The sequence below is a fragment of the Heliangelus exortis genome, chromosome 7 (genome assembly GCF_036169615.1).
Source record: "Heliangelus exortis chromosome 7, bHelExo1.hap1, whole genome shotgun sequence".
NCBI lineage: Eukaryota > Metazoa > Chordata > Aves > Apodiformes > Trochilidae > Heliangelus > Heliangelus exortis.
Genome location: NC_092428.1, coordinates 11,591,626 through 11,619,020, shown reverse-complemented (window position 1 = coordinate 11,619,020; position 27,395 = coordinate 11,591,626). Strand labels below are relative to the sequence as shown.

Below are 27,395 nucleotides of genomic sequence, written 5' to 3'. Positions count from 1 at the left end.
GGTAAACCCCACTGGACAGTGAAATTAAGTATGGCCAGATTCAAACCAGGCACCAGCATCAGATTCAGCAAGGTGCTGAACCAAGCCTACAAGACCAACTTGGCTGAGGAAACAGGCATCTTTTGTTGCACCACAGATATTCTCACTCCAAGCTGGTTCCAGTATTGTCCTTGCTATGCTTCAGTCCAGACAGCTCCTGCTATTGCATGGCAGCCCCAGGTTCCAACACATTTCTTGGCGTTCACTGCATGGCTGCTGTGTGCCTGTGAATTCCAGCTACACAAACTACTGCGGTGTTGAAATGATTGATGTGCTGCTCCTACATGAGATTGTTAGCAGCGAACATTCTCACCCTGCAATTTGAACAGGATGTGGAAAAGGACCCTTATGCAGAGCCTTGCTACAGTTGCTCATCCTAAAAATCTGTCAGGAAGAAATTCCCAGATGCCACAGCAAAATATTGGTGGTTAGAGAATTTCCTGATTCCTGGGCAGCAGAGCCTTCAGTAGTCTTTCAGGAACAGTTCTGCAACTCTTCCCCACTGACTTTAAGAAATGCTAATTTGCTATTTTTCAGGCTCTGTCCAAGTATCTGAATCAAGAAAATAAAAGTGACAAAGTGACACAGCTATCTTTAAATGTTTGGAAGGTGTAGAGATAAGGCTGGCTGAGGAATGCTGCAAACTGAGAGGGATGGAAGAACAGCTCCACAAACCAAAATGTTCCCTAGTAAAAGAACCTTTTCCTAGAGATTTTTCCTCCCCTTTCTTTAACACTTTGAATAGCAGAACAAATAAACAGATGATAAATAAATTAAGGAAGAAACAGAAATGAACAGGCCAGCTTAATTAATTATTTCAGCTTTTCTGGCTCCTAAGGAGCTGGCAAGAGGCTCAAGCTCTGGGTGGGCTGATGCCTTCTCAGCTGAAGCACAGAATTCATGTTCCTTTCCCTCACCATATCAGAAGGTCTTTTCCTTTTGACACATTTGGAAAAAAGAAAAATGCTGGGATATAGAGTGCTGGTTGAAACTATCTGGTAAATAAAGCTCCTGAAAAGGAGGCTGGGAAAGATAAGTAACACAGTCTAACAAGCATCTCAGGGATACATTGTAGAGAGGACCAATAACTAAGTAAAACTCTCTTGCTTACACATTACACCATTACACAGATTCCAGTTTTATGCTTCTCAGCATCGTAAGACATGAGAAATGCCAAAATACTGCAAGAAGACCTCAAATATTCCTGTTCCTCCTGTGATTATTTTTCTAATGGTGAAAGATGTCAGCTAAGTGCTTGAAGTATATGGGCACATCTGTAATAGCTCTTATCAGAAAAAATGAAAGAAAGAATCCAGTACAAATTTAAAATTATTTTCACAGTTGATAAGAGCTTGTACTTATTTTGGTATTAAAATGTTTGGTTTCTGTTGAGATACTACATGCATACAAATGAAAAGACATATTTACTGCTACTACTTCTCATACCTTTATAAGGGCCCTAAAATAGCATTGGCCATAGGACTGGTAAAGTAGTTGACCATTGCTTAAAACCCACTTTAAATAAAGATCAGACTTAAGTTATTCTTATATAGGCTTTGAAAATATTGTTTATGTTTCTTCCCAGGGGAAGAAAACAATTTGCAACTCTGATTTCTGCCTTGGTTTTTCGTGAGAAACACCTGGGTAAAATAAATGAAAACTGTCACTTCTGCAAATCCTTATTTTCCTCTATTTCCAGCTTTCTCAATGCTCTTACACTTCTGGGTTCTTTGCCTGAGTAACAATGCATGTCCTCACCTTTCACAATTTACAGATTTGCAGCCTGGATCCTTTGAAAATAATTTTTAATATCAATCTGTGATGAAATGGAAAAATTAAGAAAACTGATACTGGCACCTATTTCAAATGCATAAGGCAAAATTCTCCTGGAGCCCAGTGGAAATATTGCCTCGTTCCTGTATTTTGACCCTTTGCTTTATTTAGTGTGCACCCATCCCCAATCCATAATAGTGTGAGGCACGGGGGAATGCTGAGCTTCAGATGGCTTCATGGCTGAAGTTGGTATTCCCTTCTAGGAACTCCAGAATTTCTCTATATAACAGCAGAGGGAGCCAGAACTTCAAAGTCAGATCATAACCACAAAGCAGACTTAATTGGCTCCACTGAAGGGAGGGATGGAAGGAGGAGGGGGGAGAGAAGGTAAAAAGGAGAGAGACGCCATCCAGATTACCTACAGAAACAGAGGGAGAGCTTCTCTTTGGATTGCTACAACACAGAAGACATAACTGCTACTACAACATTACTTCATTCTTCCAAGGCAGAAATGTACAGCAGCAGCAATTTTTCACAGTCAGTAACAGGTAAGAATTTTCTAAATTATTTATTTCAGATTGATAAGAACTCAGATCTCTTTAATAAAATTACCGTTTCTGATTGTAAAATTTTATACAACTTTCACTTGAATGTCTAACAGCTGATCCATCACTGCTAATATCCTTTCTGCACATCTGTTCCTCTGACTTGGATAAATGACTGATTTCTGATCAGAAAATATTAAGTATAGATTCACCTGAAGGATAATCTAAGATCCAAGGCAAAAATTATATATCAGAAACTTTTAAGGAAGAACTACTGAGCAGTTTCTGCATTAATACAATTTAAAGAACTGGAACACAGGAGGTACAACAGAAACATAAGGAAGAACTTCTTTACTTGAAAAGTAACAGAGCACTAGTACAGGCAGCCCAGAGATGTCTCTGTCTCTGGAGACATTCAGAACCCTCCTGGGCACCATCCTGTGTACCTTCACTCTAGGTGAACCTGCTCTGGCTCATGGGCTGGACAAGATGAACTCCAGAGATCTCTTCCAACCCCTAATATTCTGTGATTACTGTGAAGAGAATAGAGGTTACAAACAGGTCAGGTATGATTCTTCATTCATTCAAATATTAGGGTAAGCAGAAGGTAATTAAAAGTACTCAATTTGCATTTGAATTATAAAATTAATCCATTGATATTGACAAGAACATGAAATTTAAATTAAAGAGAAGCCATGAATTTAAAGGCTTTTTGCACACTGGATTCTTAAAAGCACAGAATTCTTGACTCAACCTTCAGTTCCACAAAAACATAGATTTCTTTATGGTTTTAGCACAATAAAGAAACAAGGGCAGAAATATTATGTGAACCTAACTCAGAGTCCACTATAATCAATGCACTTTGAATCCAGTCACAAGGCAAGGAAAAACAGTAATAAATGCTCTGCTCCCTTTGTATATGTTTTTAAGGTCTGGCAAGAGAAAGACACGTCTGCTCCTCTAGCTCTGTACAGCAACATGTACAGAAGGACCTATTCTCAAGTAGTTTTTTTTAATGCTACCATAATAGACATTAAAATAATTATTAATCATAACAATTTAGCAAGGATGGTTGTAAAAACAAGGGAGGCCTTTGGTGTTTGCCATTCAGCTTTGATGAAGGCTGTACAAACAACCGCTTTTAACAGCGACTGAACGAATCATTACTTGAACCAAAACATTAAAGATTTAGTTTTGTAAGTCTGGATTCTATTGAGGTAAATAAGACATTTTTGGATGCTAAAAAAACAAACAAAAAACAAACAAACAAACAAAAAAAAGCAAGCGCTGTTTTGGTATGAATGCAGAATTTTGTTTCATTGGAAACAAAAAAACTGTAATCAGTTTCTGAGGGTTTCTTTAAGTAAACCAAAGGGCTTGAACCATTGCACAGGACATGGCAATACCAAGCCTTGTGTCTAACTGGCAGAGCCCAATGGTTATCTGGGTTCAACCAGGCTGGTGAAAGGACTCGAGCACAGACCCTGTGAAGAGAGGCTGAGGGAGCTGGGGGTGTTCAGCCTGGAGGAGGCTCAGGGGAGACGTCATCGCTCTCTACAACTCCCTGAAAGGAGGTTGGAGCCAAGTGGGGGTTGCTCTCTTTTCCCAGGCAACTCTCAGCAAGACAAGAGGGCACGGTCTCAAGTTGCGCCAGGGGAGGTTTAGGTTGGACATTAGAAAGAATTTCTTTACAGAGAGGGTGATCAAGCATTGGAATGGGCTGCCCACTGAAGTGGTGGATTCTCCATCCCTGGAGATATTTAAAAAGAGGCTGGATGTGGCACTCAGTGCCATGGTCTAGCAACCGCAGCGGTGGGTCAAGGGTTGGACTTGATGATCTCTGAGGTCCCTTCCAACCCAGCCAATTCTATGATTCTGTGAAATCTGTAAGCTTCATGGTATGATTACAGAGTATGGGTACATTGAACCAGTATTTCCCACCAAGGAGATGACTGGTTTGTGGTCCAAATAGATCCAATATGACTTATCATGGAAGGTCCAACCCTTGTATCTACAGAACAGAGCTTTGCAGCCTTTCAGAGTGCAGGAAAGTGATGATAACTTCTCAGTGTATCTTCAGGGTTCATGTGTGCTCCCTGCCACCCTGTAGTGCGAAAGAAAATCTTCCTGGTTACTGCTGGTCATTGGAAAACATTTCTGATCTCCTGGTCCTTAAGGCTTCTTGCTCCTTACTAACCCCATGCAGTTTCCAGCTACCCTAACTGGCTGTCTGCTGTGATGCCCATGACAATGATCTATGAATTCTCCATCTCCTTTGAGAAAGATCACCATTATAAAAATAATTTATTTTTTTTTTTTGTGCACAGGAGAAGTCACAATGACATTTACTGTTAAGGGATAAGAGGCTAACTACCATTCTCCTGTCTGCTGACTTGCTAGTCCCATTTTATCTTTCTGAGTTGACTGTCTTTCACTGTTGCAAATTTAACCAGAAAACTCAGTTTATAAAACTTTCCTGATTTCTGCATGATCAGAAGTTAACTTGCAATACAAGTTCATATCCCTTAAGAGGTGTCCTTCTGAAAACATGTAAATGTGGGAAAGGGGAAAATACTCACTTTCCTGGGACTTTGTACCATGTCCTCATGTTACAGGCTTGTAACATGCTAGTGCACACGATTTGTTCTATACCCTAATTATGCAAGATTTAGAAATGTTAAACATGTACAGCTTTTTCAATGACCTAGGATAGTCACTCTAAGTATTTCTGCAACACTGGCACCAGCATTAAATTTCATTGTACAAAAGCCCACAGGGATTTAACTTTGCAGTGGGATGTCTGTGCCTTATCAGTGGAAGGTTTCCTCTTCTAGTTAAATGTTACCTTTCTGGGAACTTGTAAAGATAGCCAACTGATTTTTTTAACCTTTCTCCAAGATGTAAGGTTAAACAGTGCAAATCTCTTTTACAGCACAGATACTGTCACTGCCAGCAAAAAGAAGTTACTCTGTCATGACCACCCCAATTAATATCTGCAATATGAATTTCAGAGGTCTGTTAAAACTTTCCACTGCTCATTTGCTTTTTTATTTCAGATAGTTTACTCCTTAAATAAGTAATAACATCACTTCAAGTCTGTGTTTAGGAACTTCTCAGTAAGTTTAATGGACTGAAAACAACAAGCATGACTTGAGCAACTGGTTAAGTCTTGAGCCAGAGAAGCAAATCCTTCTAAATATCAGATAATGAAGCCAAACACAGCAAATATTTTTTCTTCTACCTATGTCTAATATGGAAACTGATCCACACTGTCCATCATAACTATGGAGACTTTTTTTTTTTTTTTTTTGATGACAGGTAGGAAATTATTATGATTAGCTTTGCAAGAATAACCCACTCCTTTCTGGTTAGCACATGGAGCACAGTATTGGTAGTAGTTCCTTGTTTTATCCTGCCTCCAAATGTACATTTTTTATTAAAATTTTCATGGGATGTCTTTATGTCCAGAGGTTTCTCAAAAGGGTAGTAATCTGCTACCTGCTTGAGGCTACCTATTGTCTAGCAGTCTCCTTGAAACCTACTGAGGATTTCATTTTCTTCCCTTACCCATCTCCACAGAATTTCTTTTCTTTGAGACAACCTGAGTGACATTTATTTGTTTAGAAGGCTGTGTTGTACAGCAAAACAAACCCTACAAACCTTGGATGCTCTTCTTTCTAACTTCCAACACAGACAGCAGTGCTGAAAGTCTATAAAAGATGTAAGTGGGGAATTTAACTTACACCAGGGTTAAATCTGAGACCTCTTTGCCTATTTTCTTCTGTATCCTGGTGATTTACTGAAGACTTTTGTGATACTCAGTTTTTAGAAAAAATATCTCATGCTGCATCACTTAGAAAAGAAAACCCTTGCTTTTTGAGCACATTAACTTTCATTACTGACCTCTTCCTGAAGTTCACTGTTGGTTCTGAACAGGATTTCTCTTTCCACTTTAAAAACAAACAAGCAAACAAAACCAGTCCAACCTTTCCCCTGACTCCGTCTGCAAACTGATTTAGGACGCATGCTTCTTACTCCTACAAAGTAAGTACTGTTTCACTTTCTGGCAACAAAAGCTGCTTCTTTTAGCCCATTATTTTTTCCTATGGTTTACTGGGTATTTGACAAACCTTCAATACAGTGAGGGGGCTAACACTCTTTTCACCATTGCATTGGTGATTTAGTTGATTAGGTAACATTTGCTGCAAATGTCTAAACAGAGTATGTATACATTGCTTATTACTAGCTCTTAATTTACACCAAACTGAATAGCAATAAAACTGTTTGAGATAACAGAGCATTTGGCAGTGACTGACCTTAAGAAACTTCCATCCGAGGATAGCATAATATAATGCATAGGTATAAGGTCATCACAACATTTATTTTTTTACTTTTTTAGAACCGGTTTTTACATTACGGTTGCTGGAGAAAGCCAGGGAAAGCTATGGACCTAGCTGATTTAGACTCTGCCTTTTCCCAAACCATCAGGCTGATGGCCCTGCACAGTGCAACACAAGTTCCTGTGAGACACTGGACAGTTCATGTCTCACCTCTCTCTCCATCTCCTTACCTGTGGTAAGAGGGTGACAATTCCTTTTGTACCTCTTGTTGGACCAGGAGAATGAATGCCCAGGAAGCACCTGAGAGTCTCCTTGTAGGAGACACCATGGAATGCAAAGTGTTAAAAAAGAGGGAGCTCCTAATTCAACGCAATGGATTGCAGCACCTTCAGAGATGCTCTTTATCCCCACTCTGTTTGCCATCTGTGACAAGCACACAGCCGTGCTCTGCCTTTGGCATTCCTCTTGGAAGAGTGCCCCTTAAAGCTGTGGGATCTGGCTTCTGCTTTTCAGGTGGCACCACTACTTTTTATTTTCTTCAACACTATTAGTTCTCCTACTGATGCCTCAGAATGCCCAGAACTGTCTGGGACCCTTGAGCACAGATGTTTGTAACAACACAGCACAGATTTTTCAAGCAACAAAAGAGAACCATGTGTTTGCTGTCAAAGATACTGTAGCTAAACACACTGGGCCAAGACTGTTGTAAAGAGCCCATATGTTCCTTTACAGCAGAGCACCTTTGTCCTGTCCAGATAGCTCCTTCTACTGATACTGCCTGTTCTTGCTGGCTGTTGCTGTTGATTCCTTTGCTCTGTTTCATACTCAATGTCTCCACTGGGCAGCAACCATTAAAAGCTGAAAGGGCTGGTTGTTATTTCATTCTATATCCATTTCATGTTGAAACAGACCCTCCCCACATGTGACAGTGGAATACATACATCCTCATTGCTTCTTTTGGTTCCAGAAAATAACAACACAACAGTGAGTTGGCAGAATCATAATGATATTCACAATTTGCAAAATTTCCTTTGCTCTCTTTAATTAAAGATGTTAACTACTGAGGAAATGAAAGAACAAGAGGAAGAAAAGGTTACTATATTTTAGGCCTGTGTCTGTCTTGACTAAGACAATAGAAACAGATAGATACAGACAGATAAATCAGCAGATGTAGCAAAGCAACAAAAACTTGACTGTATTGATTTTTGATGATCAAGCAGAACATTGATGACCTTTTAATTTACTGTATGCTTTTGCTTTTGTTAGTCAAGAGATAGAAAACATCAACAAGCATACAATACAATTCATAAAGAGAAAGATAAGGCAAACAAAAAATTGTAGGATGGTCACTTTCTTGCACAGTATTGGTTACATGTGTGCATACAGTTGGTCAGCAGTAAATGCCACTCAAAGTAAAAAGCTCACTATACTGTTTATGTATTAATATCTTAACCACTTGTTTTTCTAAAGCTCAGAGGCTTTTCACAACTTGTTTGAGTGGCATTTTATTGCTGAGGAAAGGGTCATGCAATGGGTAAATAGTGTCATACCCTGAGTATTTGTTTACTTTTCACATTGCAAACCTTTGTACAGCATGGAACTGCCTCTGGCCTGAGAACTCCCAGCAGAGTTGGATTTTTAATCTTTGATTATTCTACATAGAAGACTGGGACTCCAGAGTCAGAATTATAAAGCAGGCTCTGGTAGGGCAGATTATGACAGCCTCCCAGGGAACCATCTGGACAGTCCTTGTTCTCCTGTGGCTGAGATACCCAAAAGTGTGCAGTTCCAATTAACTCTGTCAGTTCAGCTCCCTGAGAACCCACTGAAAATCCCAGATCAGGGCTTGCAGCAGAAACAGTATCCATGATAGCACATGCTATTACAACACTTGAATTCTCTTGGCTAAAAACCCACAAGTATGCTGAGGGAGATTCAGTAAGAAGCATCTCATGGGGAATGAAGAAATATTATAAAAATCACCCACTCTTATTAAAGCCAAAATCAGGAGACTGGACTATATTTCTGATAAACCCTGTGGCTCCACTAGCCACCCAAAGGGAGACGTTGGGCAACAGAGCTCATCTAGAATGGGAAGCAGGGAGTCTGGACCACAGGTCCCATGACCTATCAAAACTCTGTAGAGACAAGAAACATTGAAAAGATTTTGAATCATTTTAGATTTTTTTAAGATTGCCCCTTGTTGTCCCTCCTGAGGATATGAGCTTGAATTTTTTGCATAGTGGTTGTCTCAAGCAAATGTTAGTTCTGGCTGCAATCACAAAAGCATTTAACAGAATAACTCATGTAAGATATTTTAGCACTGGCTTTATGCACCTAATATGTCTTAATTTTGACACTGATGTTCAGCTCAATTGAAGGTAAGTGCAGTCCCACAATTTATCTTCTCAGTTTCAGATCAGAACCTTGCAATAACAGAATTACACATATTTTTTATTCCCAAGTGTGTTTTGATCTAGCTGTCTTGAATTATCACTCTACTGCATTAGTAATGTTCATGATACTGCACTGAGTTAAACAATGAAATTAAGATGTTCTTAAATCCATTGGTCAACCTGCTAATGAGTAATCACAGTTATAATTCAACAGACCTGCACAAAACTTCATGCTGCAGTTTAGCAGGATTCCATATTATGATCTAATAAATAATATAAAAGAGAGCTGCAGAATATACACAGATTCCCTGGCATTTTCTTCCCTCTCTGTCCGTGTACTCTTCTGACTTATTTCTTGTAGCCTAACTAAGCAGTCTTCTTTTCCTTTTCTTTGCAGATATACCCAGATCTTCCACAGACAAACAGAACAGCTAAAACCTTTAGGCTGGCTCTAGAAGACCCAGATTCTGTTTTAATATCACACTTTTTGGATAAATATTTTTGGGGTTCAGGATGAATAAGACAAGGGCTGTTAATGATGGTTTTCCTTTCCTGAACAGTAAGAACTGGAGCTCAAACAGAAGCTTCCCCATGCACATTTCTAATCAGTGTAGGAACATCACCGACCTTACTGTCTTTTTGGCCACCTCTTACAGCTTAGAGACTGTCCTCGGAATTGTGGGAAACATCTGTCTGATTGCTGTCATTGCCAGGCAGAAGGAAAAGGCCAATGTCACCAACATCCTAATTTCCAACTTAATAATTTCAGACTTGTTTATGTGTCTTGTTTGTCTGCCTTTCACCGTGGTTTACACCATGATGGACTACTGGATATTTGGGGAAGTCATGTGCAAAATGACTTCATTTACTCAGTGCACATCAGTGACAGTGTCAATTCTTTCTCTTGTCCTTATTGCTCTGGAAAGACACCAGCTCATCATAAACCCAACCGGTTGGAAGCCAAGTACCTCCCAAGCCTGTCTAGGAATTGGAGTAATTTGGATTTTAGCATGTCTCATGTCCCTGCCTTTTTTGACCACATCAATCTTGTCTAATGATTTGTATAAGCAACTCTCACACATTATGAATTTTTCCAGTGACAAGGCCATATGTGTTGACTCTTGGCCTTCTGAGCAATACAGACTGATATACACTACCACTTTACTGCTCTTGCAGTACTGCATTCCACTGTTCTTCATTATACTTTGCTACCTGCGCATCTACTTACGTCTGCAGAAGAGAAAGGACCTGTTTGAGAAGAGTGAATACAGCAACCGAGCAGTTCAGCTGAGAAGGATAAATATTTTGTTGGCATCCATGGTTGCTGCTTTTGCTGTTTGCTGGCTACCACTGCACGTTTTCAACACCATTGTGGACTGGAATTACAAAATCATTTCACCTTGCTACCACAATCTGATCTTCTCATTGTGCCACCTGATAGCTATGGCTTCCACTTGTGTCAATCCTGTTATTTATGGTTTCCTAAATAGCAACTTCAAAAAAGAAGTGAAGTCACTGATTCTAAGCTGCCAGCGTAATTCTGTAACTGCATCAATGGAAGAATATGAGCATTTGCCTTTATCCACCATGCAGACTGAAATCTCCAAAGGCTCACTGATGTTGAACTGCAGACATAATTCTACCTAGCTAGGAGAAAACATTTCAGAGGGGTGCACTGACACCACACACCTGTTATTACCTGTCGACATAAAAAGCAACTGGTGATACCATAGCTGAGATGTGAAGAGGAACCCATTACTCCCTGATTTTTGGAAGAACAGGCAGAGGAAGGTCATAAAGCTACACAGTAGCTCCTATGGTAGACAAGGTGATACTGACATTGAGGTGGTACTGACATTGAGGAGGTTGGACTGATGCATGTGTCTGCTGACTAAGCTGTGGCACCACATGATGACATTGGGTTTATCAGCTAAATTCACATCTCTACTTGCAGACTTGCATTGGAGAAGACTCAGTTTTTCAGTATTAGTAAGTTCTTTCATGATAGCACTGCTGACACAACGGTGGAGTATGAGATAGAGATATGTAAATACATTCTTGTGCTTTTTCAGCTCTCACAGCTCACTAGGTAAGACTTATCTTTCAGCAGATTAACTCACATCAAGCAGCTGATGTCTGTGTGAAGTCTATGTCTGTGTCATATGGTTTTGGGAATAGCCATTGCCTCTGCAAGTCAGGACCACGAACAATGACTCTGGTACGTGAAGACTGTTACTTATCAAGAGATGACCGCAAATTAAAAATGTTACTCAGTGGATTAAATTCTTAAAACACATTGAGATGATGCTGAGCACTATTTTTAAGAAAACAGAAAAACAGTCATAGATCCACGTGGAAACAAGTCTGTTTGATTTTGCAGTTCCTCTTGATGGCAGTTGCAAAAGTCTGCAACACTGAGACTGTGCCATGATGGTACGAGATGGCTGGATTACTGGAGTTGTTCCTGATGACCAGATCTGCTTTTACAGCTCCTTGGTGCTTTATTGCAAAAAGTATCTCATTCAAAAGGTCAGAACAGTCATGAAGACATTTTTGAAGAAACATTTTTAGAGTGGGGATGCTCCCAAAGAAATAAGTAGAAGTTCAGAGACTTTCAGTTTCCAGTTAAAATAAAACTAGGCATCAGATACCTGTCCCACTTGCTGGTGTCACCAACAGATGTGGAACTGAAATTCCAACTAATCAGTAGAAAGCCACTGAAAATAAAGAAGTGGAATCCAGGTCAGGTTGAAGCCAAGCTACATGTAAATAGGTAGCATTGTTGCTTGCTCTAGTAAAGCCAGGGTCATGCAATATCATATCTGTGATATTTTTCGTCTTTTTCCACAAAACTTGCAAACCATAAACGCATTTTAGCTTCTGCAGCCAGAGACATTGCTCAGAGGTTACTGAGAACCAAGAAGTAGATATGCCCAAGAAGCCTGTAATGAGGAACATAATAATATTAAAATAAAAAACAAAGCATGAAGCATGAAAAGGACACCACCCAGGTCAATGATAAAATTGAAGCATATTCCGCACTGAGTTGTTAAAATAATATTTGCAGAAGAATGGAGTAGGAGAAAACCTGAGATAGTTTCCAACTTGAATTATGAAACCATAAGCAGTCTTTAATCATTACAGTCTATGGATTTGCATGGAGTTGAAGCTATCCAGTGTACAGTTATACAGACAGCTAGAAATCCATTAGCTGGAAGATCCGTGATCAGACAAACTGATAAATAGTTATTGAAGGAAAAAATTCTTCCCATGCTGTGGTCTGCCAGGGAATGTGGATGTTGGACAGAGCATTAAAGATGAGCAAAATCTTAAGCTATAAGGTAGCAAGAGATATCAGCAAGTACAAGATCACACCATCAGCTGGCAGAAATGGGACTTAATCCCTCGCCATGAGCTGGGTGCACAGAAACCAGCGCGAAACTTCAAGTTTGGACTTTTCTTGTGTGCAGTGTTTAGGCAGAAGCTGTATAGATGCAGTTACTCAGTAAACTCAGTAAGAGAGTTCTTGTGTGATTATTTTTCTTCCTCAATTATTTGACAGGACATTTTTGCTTCTTTCAAATGGAATTATGCATTATTTTTTTCTTTGTTACTTGTCACAGAATGATAAATTGTTTATTTGTATGCAATGTCATTTCTAGACTGGACATTGAATCTATTAGAAACAGAACAAGGGGACTGTCATCTTACATGCAGCTTGAAATTTGCTACTGTAGCTGAAACAAGAGCCAATACAACCATGTGATGCTGAGTAGTACAAAATACAGCAACTCCTCCTCATAAGCCTGATTATACTGAAACTATATTGTGTTACCTGAGGACTTCCAGTACCTGAAGGGGACCTACAAAAAAGCTGGAGAGGCACTTTTTACAAGGGCTTTTAGTGATGGGACAAGGGGCAATGACTTTAAACTAGAAGAGGGTAGATTTGAGTTATAAATTGGGAAGAAATTATTCATTGTGAGGATGGTGAGGCACTGGAACACATTACCCAGAGAAGGTGTGGATGCTTCATCCCTGGAAGTGTTCAAGGCCAGGCTGGATGCTCTGAGAAACCTGATCTAGTGGTAGGTGTCCCTGTCTATGAAGGGGGGCTGGAAATATAGTATCTTTAAGGTCCTTTCCAACTCAAAGTATTCTGTAATTCTACGACTTAAATACTTTGTAGTGTTTTTGTGCTTAGGATCAATTTCATTCCATTAGCCTTGAGTAATTCTGCCTGTTTCCTGCACTTGTAACTTCAATATGTAATCAGCTAAGGTCCGTGCAAAGCAATCATAAAAATTCTCTGCTAAACGTGAACATAGAAGATAATATGATTTATTATTATATATAAGTATACAAATTTTCAAGCATCAGTGTCTTGAATGGAAACACAATTAGAATTTAGAATATTTAGAATATTTAGAATATTTAGAATATATACTTCCTTGAAAATGTCTGTCATTAGTTCTAAGTGAAAACTTTTTAATAGAGCACTTAAGAGTTTTACAGACCTGCCACTAGAGCTTTGCCTTTGCATTATGCATGAGGTCCCAGTTCTTCCTGTAAAGGATTGAAATGTCAGTGGGCCCTGACTCTTTGTTTAAGTGTAATTCATATGGCCATTTGTACATGTGATCACAAGTATATATGTAAAGCAAGTAGATCCAACTGTACAATAACCCAGAAACATGTTCTACAACCTCTAAAATTCCCTAGGTAACTAAATAATCATTAGAGTCCACCCAGAAAAAAAAAAAAAAATCAAAACTCCAAAGGATTACATATCTATGCCATGTGCAAGCCCTATCTTTATTTACACATTAGGCATCCTGCTGGCACAGAATCATAACAGGAAAGGCACCTTTATCACCCCTACTTCATTCTATGCAGATAGCTATGCTTATGCAGCTGTGCAGAAATGCAGTAGACAATTTTATGATGCTAGTTTTTAAAAATTGCTCTAGTAATTGTTCCCTGTTCCTTTTGAAGCCAAAGGCACAAGGCTGAGTGCAATTTTGCCTGCATAGTTGAAAGAGACATTTTATTTGGCACTTTGAGGCTTTAATGCAACCAAGAAGGAAGCTGTCTCTTTTTGGTCCCAGCACAGGGTAAAAGAACTTGCTTACATACATCTTATCTATTCTTATATAACAAATAAGGTTCATCTCTTAGAAGGCTTAAGCATTTTTGTGTTGATTATATACAGTAATGCTTTTGAGTATTCTCTTTACAGTGTTCCATTACTGAGTTCCAGGAGAGGTTTTGGGGAAATATTCAGGAGTTGTGTAAATCACAAGGTTGTACAAGTCTAAGGCGTTACCTTGCTTTTTTAAAAAAAACAAACAAGCAAAAAAACCAACACAACTTTTTTATAATCCTGCCTCTTGTGACATGCTGTAAGATTTCAGATGTCACGGGTTGCAGAAAAGTGGGTCCTGCACAGCATACTATCCTAAACCCTGACCCCAACCAGAAAGTAACAGATGTTGCTGGGATGAAAACTGATGTGGGACACTTACTGAAATTTTGTTGAAGCTCAGAAATGCTTTGACAGGGCTAACAGAGCTGGTGAATTTCTCTGACATGGGTTACTTGCCTCAACAGAAGTAAACCAAGGTGCTAGAGATGACCAGAAGTTGTGCTATAGCCATATTATCTTTATTACATTCACACACACTAGGAGAAAGTGCAATAGCAGTATCTGCTACCTGCCTAGAACATTAATTTATGGCATAAATGTGATGTAATCATCATTAGTGGTTGGTAATGATGTTGTGAAAGCAATAAGTCAGGGTCTAAATTCTAGGTTTGCTATTTGCTAACACAGTGTCCACACACATATGAAGCACTACTGCCTAAAGTTATTGTAGGTTAAGGCATCATGTCCTAAGGACCTCTTAAGGGATTCTTTTACTTGGCTCTCAGTATCTTCTCACAAGATCACCTGATGCTTCTTTTTTAGGCCTTTCTCTTCAAATTTTTAATCCATTAAACATCGGCCTGATTTTCAGCCCAGTAGTGACTTAAATTGAAATTGTTGTTGCTGAGTGGCATGGGTAATCTAAGTTTACATTCTTTGAGCACCATATCCACATAGCTTTTAAAACCTTTCCTCACTTTCTCAAGTTTGATTCATGAAGTCACTTCTTTGATCTCAGAAAGCCACACATAGAGTAAGTCAGAGATTTATCCTTTTGTATAATGCCTTTTGCTGTCTCACAATGGTCATTAGACCTTACACAGAACTGTTTCATTATTCTTCCAATGAATACATAGTAAAAATTAATCCCAGTAGCTGCACAGAGATTACATGATGAAAAACCTGTGATGAAATTGAATTCTAGAGATTTATTTTTCTAGAACTTAAATTGATGAGACCCTACCACTAATTTATTTAAAAATGTTCAGCTAATAATTGCTATAATATTCATTCCATATGACGGATAATGCTTTGTTCAGTAGGAACTGTAACACAGATTACCAGCCATAACACTAGAAAACCCTTCATCATATTACTCAGAAAATACAGCCCTGCACATTTTTTCCTACCTATTGGCAAAATATAATGGGTTATGTTAGACACTGTGACTCAACATTCATACAGTAAAGTTTTTGTTAGAATATCACAAGTGCAGACAAGATGCAACATCTGGTAGTAGAAACATTTTTTTCAGCCAAAATCTATGATGACATAGGGCTAAGAATTCTTTCAAACCCGAAGTGAAAATTTCTGTCCCTTAAACATAAAAATTTTAGTTCATGAATAATGTGTCCCTTACCCAGACTATAGGAATTTGCCTCCCTGTTGGCAGCTTGTGTACAAATACATCATCATTCTTGAATATTTGTCATAATTCCATTTTATTACAAGGTGACTACATTTAGAATTCATTTGTCCCATGTTGTGCCTGTAGTAAGGTAATGAGCATTGCTTCATCTACTTGATAGGCTCACTTAGCCTTCAATGACTAAAGAGTAATTTCATGTCCCATGTATTTCTTTAGTTTCAAGATGGTTTGTAAGAAAGTTCCTGATATCCTCAAGACCAGGGTAACCACTTTAACACACATTGCATTCACAGCAGAAAAATACTGGAAACTTCTGGTCTCCTTGGCACACATGGTAAACTCACCAGCATTAATACTGTCAAACAGAGTTTTTTTTAAACTACTGGCAAATAGTTGCTTCAGGAGCAGAATGTGCAGGTAGCCCCTGCCCTATGTTTTGAGAAGACTCACAGGATTCAGAGAGAGCAGATACTGGGTTGGCACTGTGATTAAGATTTTTAAAGCTGATGAAATAATCTAATGACACCAGCTCCATTTAAAATTCACTGTGTACCTTGCTCCTTTCATCAGAAATGCAGCTAAACTGTTGCAAAGTGTAAATGTCCTTTCCTAACAACCCACGTTTCCATGAGCACCCACAGGAGCCCCACACGACACAGAGAACACAAGCACACACAGCCTCTCACCAAGGAACTTAATAACCCTAGCAGACCAAAAAGGATTATCAAACCTACAGATTGATAATATAGTTTGTCTCTCTCTCAAATACAGTGTATGAAACTCGAGTATTCACAGAGTGAACATATTCCCCATGCATTGGAAGGGAAAGCATTATGGCAGTCTAGTTCTGCATCTGGGTGAGTTGCTTACAGAGACCCAAGAGGAAGCAAGGAAGCAGCTATTTCTCTGAAGCAAAAGGAAGTTTTCTACCTGTAATCAAAACAATAGACAATATGTTTGCAATCAAAGCCCTGACCCAGTAAGTGCTCAATTCTTTGCACTGCAACATGAATATATTACATTCCAGATGTATATTTAATTATTATTTGTATTGAATTCCAGGTTTTTTTTTAAACCAGGAATCAGATCAATTGACGCTGTTGCTATGAGTCAGCCATCAGCTAAATCAGACATGCTGCACCAGCCTGGCTGTATTCATTTTTGTCTCCAAAGTCTCTTATTAAAGTTAGGGAAAGAAAATAACCAATGTGATGCTTATTTTAAATGTGCATATCAGTGACAATCCTCCATTTTATGCTAGCGGCAAACAACGTTTAATATTTCCTTTTATAATATAATAAAAATTAAAAAGACGTAGGGGACCAATAACTAATAACATTAAACTATTTTAAAGATACTATTTATAATATCTATTTTAAAAAGTCACTATCAAGTGAGATAATAGAGGTTTAGGAATCACTGCTCTGTTAGGAAAGAATATCCATGTTGCAAACCATGTTAACATGCATTAATTGTGAATAATGACCAGCAGCATCTCCTACAATGATCTCCTGACCTCCCAGTGCCTTAGTCAGTGAAAGAACTGAAAAGGAGGTGGGGCTGAATAAGGGTGGGCAGTCACACTATTAGAACAATTCTCCTTCTTGGGGAGTCACTTGATTTTATAATAAACTTAGTCTGAATGCAGGCTCTGCAGCACCAATGAGCCACCCAGCCTCTGGGGAATACATAACCCACACAGAATTTGCTGGACAGACTTTCATGAAATTTAAATTATTGTTTAGTTAACTGCTATATGTCCTCAGCTGCACCTAAAGAAAATATACCTGGTTTTGTTTGTTCTGCCTGTCTCTCTCTGAGGATTACCCAAGAAGTAGAGCTAGTTGAAGAGAGAAGCTTGATTTTTTAAATTAAGTTCAGGTAAGAGCTATTCCTGTTCATCCAGTGAACATTCAACTATTCAATAAGAAACAGTGTAAGTCAGCATTCAATTATACAACGTATTGAATCCAGGCATCATGGTGGTCTTTTCCCAGCTTTCTTGCCATCCATTTGTTCATCATTCCCTATGTTGTGACAGTACATCCCAGCAGAGGTGGACAGCTGAAGCAACATGAATTTAAAAAGAACACTCAAAAAATAAACATTCTAAAAAAAGAGAAAACTTGTTATTTTTAACCTTGTCTTATCATTGATCAAGTTAACACTGTGGCCCCATGATAAATAGTTTATCACAAATAAAAAGACAAATGAACTTGCAGCCTGGGAAAAACAAGAGTAGGGGAAATATTGGGGCCTGGGATTTCTTAAGCCAGCTTCACCAAAGTCATTGCTGTGTCTAGCCAAACCCTCAGTCCCCCAAAACAAGTCCCTAGACTTGTTTTTTTACCTATACTGAGGAGAGTGTGTTCAGAACATTCACAAAATCACAAAACAGCTGAGGTTGGAAGGAACCTCTTGACGTCATCTTGGACATCCCTCAGCTCAAGCATGGTTACCATAAGCAGATGTCTCAGAACCATGTCCAGGTAGGTTCTGAAGAACTCCATGGATGAAGATTCCAACACTTCTCTGGAAAACCCTGTTCCAGTGCTTCCACCTTGCACAAGGAAATGGATCACTGCTTCATCTCCCTTTCTTAAGCTACAATCTTCATCACCTAAAATCCAGCATGTCTGCACCAACTGGAATGAAATGTTGCTGGTACACGTCAACTGGAAATCTGTTCCCTACTTCTTTTACTCCAAGTTTCTTCTTAGTTTTTGGAATTCAGCTGCAGGGTCACATTGCCCATCTAGGATCAAGTTTGCTGACAGGCCCAGATGGAGCCTCAGTACTGATCACAGAAGTAATGTCTTTGAACTGAAATTTAGGCCAAATGTGCATCATTCTGTTTTCATACAACAGCAGCTTCTGTTTGGTGGTGTTCTCGTCGGGCAATGCTGAGTCTATATGACATTAACTTCAAAATCTGAGATAAAACTAATACCTTTTTACTAAAATGTGAAGAGAAGCTCACAGACAGTTTCACTAAGAATCTCTGCATTTGAACAACTCCACTTTTCAGACCTGATACTTGTTGCTCATATGCTTGCCACTAGTTTCACTGTTAAAATTTTCTGCTTTGTTATTTAAGTTTGCTGGAGGCTTTTTTCCTGTTTGGCCCCATTTGCCAAAGTATTCTGGTGCTAAGACATGGCAGAAGGAGTGAAGGTCATGTCTAGAACTTTTGCAACAGAAGGATCATGCCTGTCCTCTGTGACTTTAAGGAGATGATCCCTGCAGCTGCTTGAGCAGTGCTGCAATCAAAACCTTTAGGGAATGGACTGGGTGTATCAGACCAGCAAAACTTCAGCCTATTTTTTCCTCTGCTGGGGTCTTATTTTAAAATTTTTTTTTTCCCTAAGCTGCCCTGATTAGATAGTACTAATAACATCAAGCTAAATTGGTTCCTTGGGAGATGTCCCAATTAAATGGCTATCTACTTAAGCACATCCTGATTAAGCAGAAGATCCTATAATTATAATAATAGTATCTAATAAAAACTGGCCCATAATTTTGTCTAGGCAGAAAACATTTTGCAAGCCTTATTTACAGGAACCACTTTATCCAGAACTGAAACACAACCAGCTCTTGGGTGAAATGTTACATCTGTTTAACAGTGACAGTAGAACTAAACAGTCTTCCAGAGCAGGAAATAAAAAATTTTGCACCATACTGGCAATGTAGATAGTGTTATAATAAGATGGAATATGCTTAGCATGTAATTTGGATGATGTATTTTTACTCTCTTAGCAGAATTGTTTCAGTATTTGCAACAGTTGCTGCAAGTAATTACAAGTGCACCCAAAACTGCATTTTATTGCTTCTAATATGAAGGTTTGAGATCCATAATAAATTGAGAAGAAGTACCCCATGCTGAACTTACGACAAAAGTTCTAAAAAAAATCTCATACCTGTATTGACATTATTGACTTTTCTCATCTTACAGCACTAAGTGTAGCACAAGAAGCCAGATCGAGTGTAAGCAAGAATTAACTAGCAAGTCCATTTTTTCCAGTGAGTTTTAAGGCTGAAATCCTGACCCTCTGTAGTTAATGCAAATGTATGGCATGGGTTTTGAGGTGCTACTGTGCTAAGGGGAATTCCTACTGTGTGTTTTGTATGCTCATGCTTTTAGCTTGCACGATTTTCTTCAGCCAACTCTGGCTCACAATGTATTATGATAGCCTTATTTTTTAATTTGCCCTATACAACACTGTAATGATGTTGCATAACTGTCAGTAAGTAATGAGCTGAATAAACAATCTGAACAGACATATTTAGTTATTAAAATTACATTTTTTGCCTTTCAGTGATGAAAGAATCAACGTGAAGCTCAGGTGCTCAGAAGTGACAGCTGATAGAAACTGAGTGAATATATATGTAAGCAGCCACAAGGTTGTACATGATCACTATATAAAAACTGACAAAATCCACCACAAATCATTATTTTAGGGTATTCATGTAACAACTCTCTATGTTTCCCCTAGTTATCCTGCCATTGTCATGTCTCTGCACTTGAGTATTACGGAGATACAGCAGTTTCTGTTTCTTCAATATTAGGTGGGTGGGGAGTCTTTATGATACCTGCACAGACTCAGGAATATTTATAATGCAGGTGCACAACCCACAGAAACAGTTGCAATATGCAAGAAAGTGTCCTTATAAAGGACCTCAGGCAGAAAACAGAGACCCACATTGCAGACAGATCTACAGAAACCAAGATTAGTAGGATCAGAGAAACAGCCAAAAATGAATAAACAAGCTTTATTATTCTGGCTGTAATTGTAATTAGGCACAGGCAGCTGTGATCCAACTGACCAGCCCAATCTCCATGATAGCCACACTTCAAAGTGTCTTTCCTTTATCCCAGCCTGACAAGCCACAAAGCTCTGTGTCTTGATTTGTCTTTGTGATGAACGGTGAAAAAATAAACAATTTTATAGCAGCTACCTGCAAGCAAGATTTCCCAAGATGACATTAGCTTTAGTTCCTTTTCAAGGAACTGGCATAAATCTTTTAGCAGTTCACAGCATCATAACAATACCTCTCTCTTCCCTTCAAGTAAAGCCAGGATTTTTTTTTTTCTTTTTTGGTTACAAACACACTTTGAAGCTTCCAGAACACACATACAAAAATTTCCATAGGCAATAGGTTTCTCAGAATAGGACACTTAATAAACCCACAACTAATTAGGCCTCTAACAATAACTATTCCATGGGGAAATGCACTAGACTCCAGTAGGAAAAACTATACCAGTTTCCTGCCTTTTTTCAGCTTCATCTTCCCCAGCAACTGACCTGAGAGTCCAATGTCCAGTCCCTTACACAGCATAAAAGAACAAGTCTTCTGGGTCCTTTCCTAGCAATTTACCCTCAAGTAATTATCTTAGATTGGAATTATATGAAGTTTGATTTTCTTACCTCTCCGTGCCCTGATATCTCAGGTGGTGATTTTATATCCAGGTACTCAATAAGCTTTGGTCAACATGCTTCCTGACTTTATGACTTTTTACCAGCATTTAAGATAGCTGTCACAGATTAGAATTTTGGGTGAACCAAAGACCAAAGGACAGACTTATTCTTTATTAACCTCCCCAAGAGGAAGATAAAAGGGGAATAAAGACTAGAGACTTTAAGTTGAAAATTAAAAAAAATTGTAAACAGATTTGCTAGCACAAGGGAAAGGCAATAATATAAGGCATAAAGAAATAGGAATATATACAAATACATATATATATATATACAACCCGACCTCGATGGTGGCAGGGATAGGTGCCTGAGGACCTCTTGTGACAGGGCTGACTCAGGAGAGGGCTCCACGACATTAAAGAGAGGAGGGGCTGGGGTCTGCCTGACCTTTAGAGAGTGTGGGCAGGAAATGGGAGGGAACAGACCCCTCTGTGTTCTGCCTCCATCAGAGCCTGAAAGCCCTCTCTCTTTAGTTTCTCAAACTATGACAGCAGTGAAAATGCATCATACTTAAAAAGCCAGCTTCTGCAAAACATGGGGCAATTTTTGGAAAGCATTAATTAAGAATCCCAACAATCTTGAAAGCAGGGCAAAGTTGATGATAGATGAAATGGAAGCTCCCCCAGTAGGGGAGGTTAAAAGACTGGATTATTTAAAAAAGCCTATTTCTAGGCAGTCAGAACTTTACTTAGCTTTTGGGAATTAACAGCTGCTTGAACTGGAACAAGATTTTAAGATAATGTGACTCAGCAGAGCACCACTGGAGTTAGTGAAACAGGCTTCACTTGTGCAACTGGAAATGGTTTCTGCAACTCAGAAAAGACATTATCATGGGCAGAGTTGGGCCAAAGCTCTGTCCCCAGCCAAGACCAGCAAATTTTGAACAAACCTGAAGTACACTTGGTTAGCAGGTTATTTAATTCTTCAGTTTGCTGAAGAATCCTGTATTGGGAGCTCTTGCATGAACAAACACATTATTTTTGTTACATCAAGTGCATCTGCTAAAAATATTTTTGATCTGGCAAAATAGTGATCCTTTTCTAGCTACTGTAATTTGAGGTCTTCTCAGATTCCCATTCTTAAGTGATCCTCTGACTGATGAGCTTTTTGTCCTTAAATCAGGATTTAGTTTTCAAAGGAACCCCATAATTTGGGAGTAACATTAATATGTTAACATTATTAATGTGAATGAGCTGTTTTTTTTTCTCTGGACAAGATTTTTTCTCGTGGTCTCAAGGGTCAAAGTTTGTTTGCTCCTAACAGTATAAATCTTGTAGGATGGGCAAGGGCTAATATATTAGTTATTATATTATAAAATACCTTGTTCAGGCCTTGTTTTCTTCAACAGGCCTGTTAAATTTTGAGAGCTTCAAAATCTGAGGTAAATTTTTGTACCTGCCTTACACAGGGGTCCCATTCCTCCATTTGCTGTGACAAAAATATAATTTTTATTGTGCTACATTGCTACTTTATCAGGTAGCATCACATGCTATGTCTTTTCAGGTAACCTTTGCAAAGGAGAGAAAAAGCAAGGATAACTAACTTTATTTGTAGATTATACACAAGCCCTTGAAAAGGGTTACTTACAAACAGATTTGAGAGTTATGTGAGACACTGAAACTTGGTTCCCAGGGAGCAATATGCCTCAAGAACTGGTTCCAAGTAGACAAAAAGGCAAACTATGCCACAGCTCTGTCCAAGAGGCAGGCTGGTTCCTTTAAATCTCAAACTCTATTGCCTGATTCAGGGAGCATCAAAACCCAAAAAAAGCTGTACCACATGGTAAATCCTGCCCTGTATGTTTTATAAAAATTACTTGCCTTCCAGAAGACTTGCTGTCTGTCAAAACAACCAGTTCTAGCAAGTGAGAATTTCAATTTATCCAGAATACAGAGAATACAGGGACAGTGACAGCACAAACTTCCACTTCTCTGACATTGCTGCTGGTCTTACTCTGGGCATGGGGCAGACCTACCTTTTCTTGGTCCCTTTGACACTCCTGTCATCTTAGGACTGATTCTAATGAAAGCTGTTTAGAGACTGCAAATATTTACCTGGATCTACAAGAAAACAGGGAGGCACAGTTGGCAAACTACCAGCACTGGATCCAGGAAGAGGTGATTTTTTTACCTGCAGCATCACACATTTCCTGTATGACAACAGGCACAGCCAAGCACAGCTATAGGATTAGCAAAAGTCCCCATATTAATTTAGTTCTGTACTGTAAAACAGGGGTGAAATGTAACAGACTTTACAGGTGAAGGAATTATTCAGGTACCAAAGTAAAGGTGTTGTGTAAATGCCCTCAAGCAAGAGCGAGATGTTTGTTCTGCATGGTTATTGTCATGACATCCAAAATCCACCGCACCAGATTTGTTCATAAGCAAGATACAATCATAAATACATGTTCCCTTTCAAGCAGTGTGACATTCCCTTCCTGCAGATGGCTGGAAATGTTCTTAGATACAATATTTGCAATTAGCTTGCTGATTAAATTAATGCTCTGAAATGGATAGTTTTATAGATGTCCATGTTGCTCCCTCTGTGGCTATTACTGCTTTAGCCTCTTTGAGGTCTTGGCTCAAGGCACTTCCTATGGACTGAGAATTGAGAATGCAGGTCAGAAAGAAACATAGCTCAGCACAAGCAGAGAGAAGAGGTGGAGCCCCCAGGCAGGTGATTTGCTTGGGGCTCTGACAAACTGTATCCTAATCCCTGCTTCACTGCTGACCTTGAACTGGCAATTCAACACTGCTTCTGCCTCAGCAAAATGAGGGCAGTGCTACTTACTGCCTTCCAGCCCTCCTGTCCCTGGCAGAGGACATGCCCTGGTATTGCTCAGTCATTAGTGTTCCCAGGGGCCACTTCTGGCACCTCTTTTTTTGCATGAGTAATCATCATTCCTGACATGTGCTGCCCTGCCACCCTCTTCTTCCCAGCAGGAAGGTTTGGGGCATGTGTTCAAAGCATTCAGGAAAAATCATTCCAATTACTGCCCCTGAATTCCCCCAGGAGAACTGTCCTGGTGCACCCACTACTGAGGAGGCCTTCCCTGTGCCTACAGACTGGAAATACACCAGTAATGGAGAGGATCCTCCAGGAATGCAGAGACTTCATAAGTCACATCAGAGATCTTGCAGGGTCCCATGCATTCAGGCCACAGTTGCTTCAAACAACTTCATCACAGTTCACAGCTTTGTGCCACTGGGGTGTGTATGAGCAGAGTCTTTTCCATAAGGAAGCAACTGGGAAACTCAGAATTTCATGACGCTTGGATTTCTACTTTCTTTACACCCAAGCCCACCCATGTCTCAGGCTGGTTTTCTCCTTTCACTGACAATAAAATAATTTGCTGGTAACAGTTTCTCAACTGAAAGGACTGGTGTGAATCATAGTGGAGGCAGGAATCAAAGAGGACTGGCATGAAAAGCTCATGCTCATTTTTGAACTCTGCATTATGCCCTAATTAATTGGCAGTGGCTTATTTCTTATGTCAGTTGGACACATTGTCTAGAAGAGTGACATTTCTGAGAAATCCCCAACAGATCCAAGCATGTAGTATTGCTGAGCTAGCAGAAAATTATCTGGGTCTTGTTACAAATCTAAGGTTTATATCAGTTTTGCTGGAAGGCCTGACAGTTCTTGGTAATGGCTTCCCTCTGAAATAAACTCAATTTTCTCTGGGGCTAAGGATTTATGTATGGTACTAGCTTGCAGGTCAGGAGATCTGTACTCCCCCCTTGGTTTTGCTTCAGACACCATGGGTGATGTTGGACAAGACATGTTGAGAAGATTTCCAATGCCTACCAAGCTAGAGACTCATTTTTAGAAGCTCCCAGATGTGTGCAATGTCAAAACCCAAAGAAGACAACTCAGTGTCATGGCCATGCCCTGCCCTCCATCTGCCTTTGAGTCCACTGTAGTTGTACAGGCAGTCTGATGATCCGACCAGGAAAATCAGGGAAATCAAGGAATTACATTCAGTTCTGCTAGGGCAGCAGGTAGCTAGAACAGCATGTCCTAGTATCATTAACCTGTATCATTAAACCAACTCTTAAACCATCTATTTTCCCCTTGGCTGGATGTTCCATACATTGTGTGATTTTTTCTATTTATACTCAGTCTTGGAGCAGGACCTTCCCTTTAACATGCAGCTATGCACTATCTAGTACCATAGGGATCCAATCTTAATTGTAGAGATCTTTAAGTAGTCTTACAAAAAAAGAAAAGCATTAAACTGCTGCCAATAATCCTGGCTACCTGCTAGCACTCCCTCATCACCGCAGCATTTGCAGACCTGCTTTGGAGAACTTTTCCATCTTCTCCTGTTTCCTACAGGGGTATTATCTGTGCTTCCAAGGATTCAATTAACGTCATTGATGTGGAATGCTGTTCCATTCATTACTGGCCAATGTATCCAATGAATAGGATAATCTAATTCTCCCCATATAAACATGACACCAAATTAAAAGAGTTCATAAACAGCCTCTAAAATGGAGTATGTTACAATGTATTGCCTTTTAAGTTGCACTGGATCCTTCAAGTACCAAGCTAGCTATAAACAAGTCAGTGACTGAGTTTGAAAGTTCATTATCACTGATGTTTTGCTTTATTTATACTAGAATTGAGTATTAGTATTGCTGGGAGAACAACAAAAGGAAGGTCAACCAAACATTTTTTAATCACAATTTTCCTAAGCTAGCAAGGGAACTTGAAGGCACAATCTATTCTAGACTATTCCTTTTGCTTTGCTTCCTGTCATTGAAACATTTAAGAAAGTGGTTATGAACAATCATTAGAGCCATGTCAAGAGTTCACCAGGAAAACAGAAAAAAATTGGCTGGTTTAAGAGACTTCTCTCCCTATCTTCCACCAAAAAAATCCAACCCAAAAGGTATCCCAATATGTTGCTTGGTATAATTTTATTCGGGAATCAGCTGTTAGACAACTAATTACATATGTGAAGACAGATGATTTTGTCAAGCTTGTCTTTGAATTAAGCCTGGTATTCAGTGTCCAGGTTCTCTCACCAGCCTTCCCAGAATACTTGGCAGGAAAAAAGATAATTAGTGTGGCTGTGGATTTCTTACAGGATGATCTAGATGAAAGAGGAAGAGAAAGGAACTGTAGATTTACTGTGGTGTTTACAAAGTACATCATATTTGATCACCAGTTTCTTAACCTTGGACAGCATCTGGTGCTTCAGAAGAAACCAATCTTGTGCTTTACTGCTTGTAAATCACATTTATTTAACAGATTCTCTCATCGAACCTGAACACTTTCCTGAAATTAATCCATTTAGCCTCATTACAGACAGTTCCAGGAAGTGAAGACCTATTCTACTTAGCTTTTACTAAGTAGAATCAACATGGTAACACAGCTGTGGCTGAGAAAGCCACAGCTATTATCTGTAGAGCAGAAAACTTATTTGTGTGGGAATTTTCTTTTGGTCCCAGAACCATGACAAGCAATATAGAATAAGTGGATTTATCATAGAATCATAGAATAGTTTGGATTGGGTTGTCTAGTCCAATCCCTCTGCAGCTAACAGGAACATCTTCAACTAGACCAGGTTGCTTAGAGACCCATCCAACCTGTCCTTTTTCTGCCTTGCCTGCGAGGAGAGAGCTAAGGCTGAGATGGTGACTGAATGGGGATAAGAAGTGCCTGCTGCATTTAAGCAGCAATTTCTTGAATTAGTATGAATGATTGATTTGATCTTAGAGAAAGCACTAGCTGTGTTTATTTAGTAAGGCATCTTTTATGAGTCTGGAATACCAGAGTATTGAAAGAATATTTCAGTATTTTATGTTAAGGAAAAAGAATTCCAATTAGATAATAAACTTCTGAACAATAAACTGTTTGGAATTGTTCAGCACAGAGTGTGAATAAGTTTCTGTACCTTCCGTTTGCTACTTTTCTGCTACAAACTAGAAAGTTGACCATGACTTAGTATTTCTCACAAAAATATTTCATATTAGTGTGCTATAGCTGATTCCCAGTAAAGTTATGAAGTGAGGTTAAGGTGAAACCC

General features: G+C 39.2%; 1 protein-coding gene across 3 annotated transcripts; it reads left to right on the top strand.

Annotated features, from left to right (window-relative positions):
• Nucleotides 1-2,244: 2,244 nt before the first annotated feature.
• LOC139798342 (neuropeptide Y receptor type 4-2-like) lies at nt 2,245-15,114 on the top strand. Of its 3 annotated transcripts, none has more exons than XM_071748832.1 (2): nt 2,245-2,360; nt 9,491-15,114. In XM_071748832.1, exon 2 carries the CDS (start codon nt 9,607-9,609, stop codon nt 10,738-10,740), a length of 1,134 nt encoding a protein of 377 aa, XP_071604933.1. In that variant the 5' UTR covers nt 2,245-2,360; nt 9,491-9,606; the 3' UTR covers nt 10,741-15,114. The 3 variants fall into 3 exon arrangements, with proteins under 3 accessions (XP_071604933.1, XP_071604934.1, XP_071604935.1); XM_071748833.1 differs by lacking the exon at nt 2,245-2,360 and adding an exon at nt 5,990-6,401; XM_071748834.1 differs by lacking the exon at nt 2,245-2,360 and adding an exon at nt 6,330-6,401 and having other exon boundaries at nt 9,750-15,114.
• The last annotated feature ends 12,281 nt before the right edge of the window (nt 15,115-27,395 follow it).

Excerpts from the sequence above, each read along its gene's own strand:
- LOC139798342 (XM_071748832.1), top strand. The coding sequence starts at position 9,607 with ATGAATAAGACAAGGGCTGTTAATGATGGTTTTCCTTTCCTGAACAGT.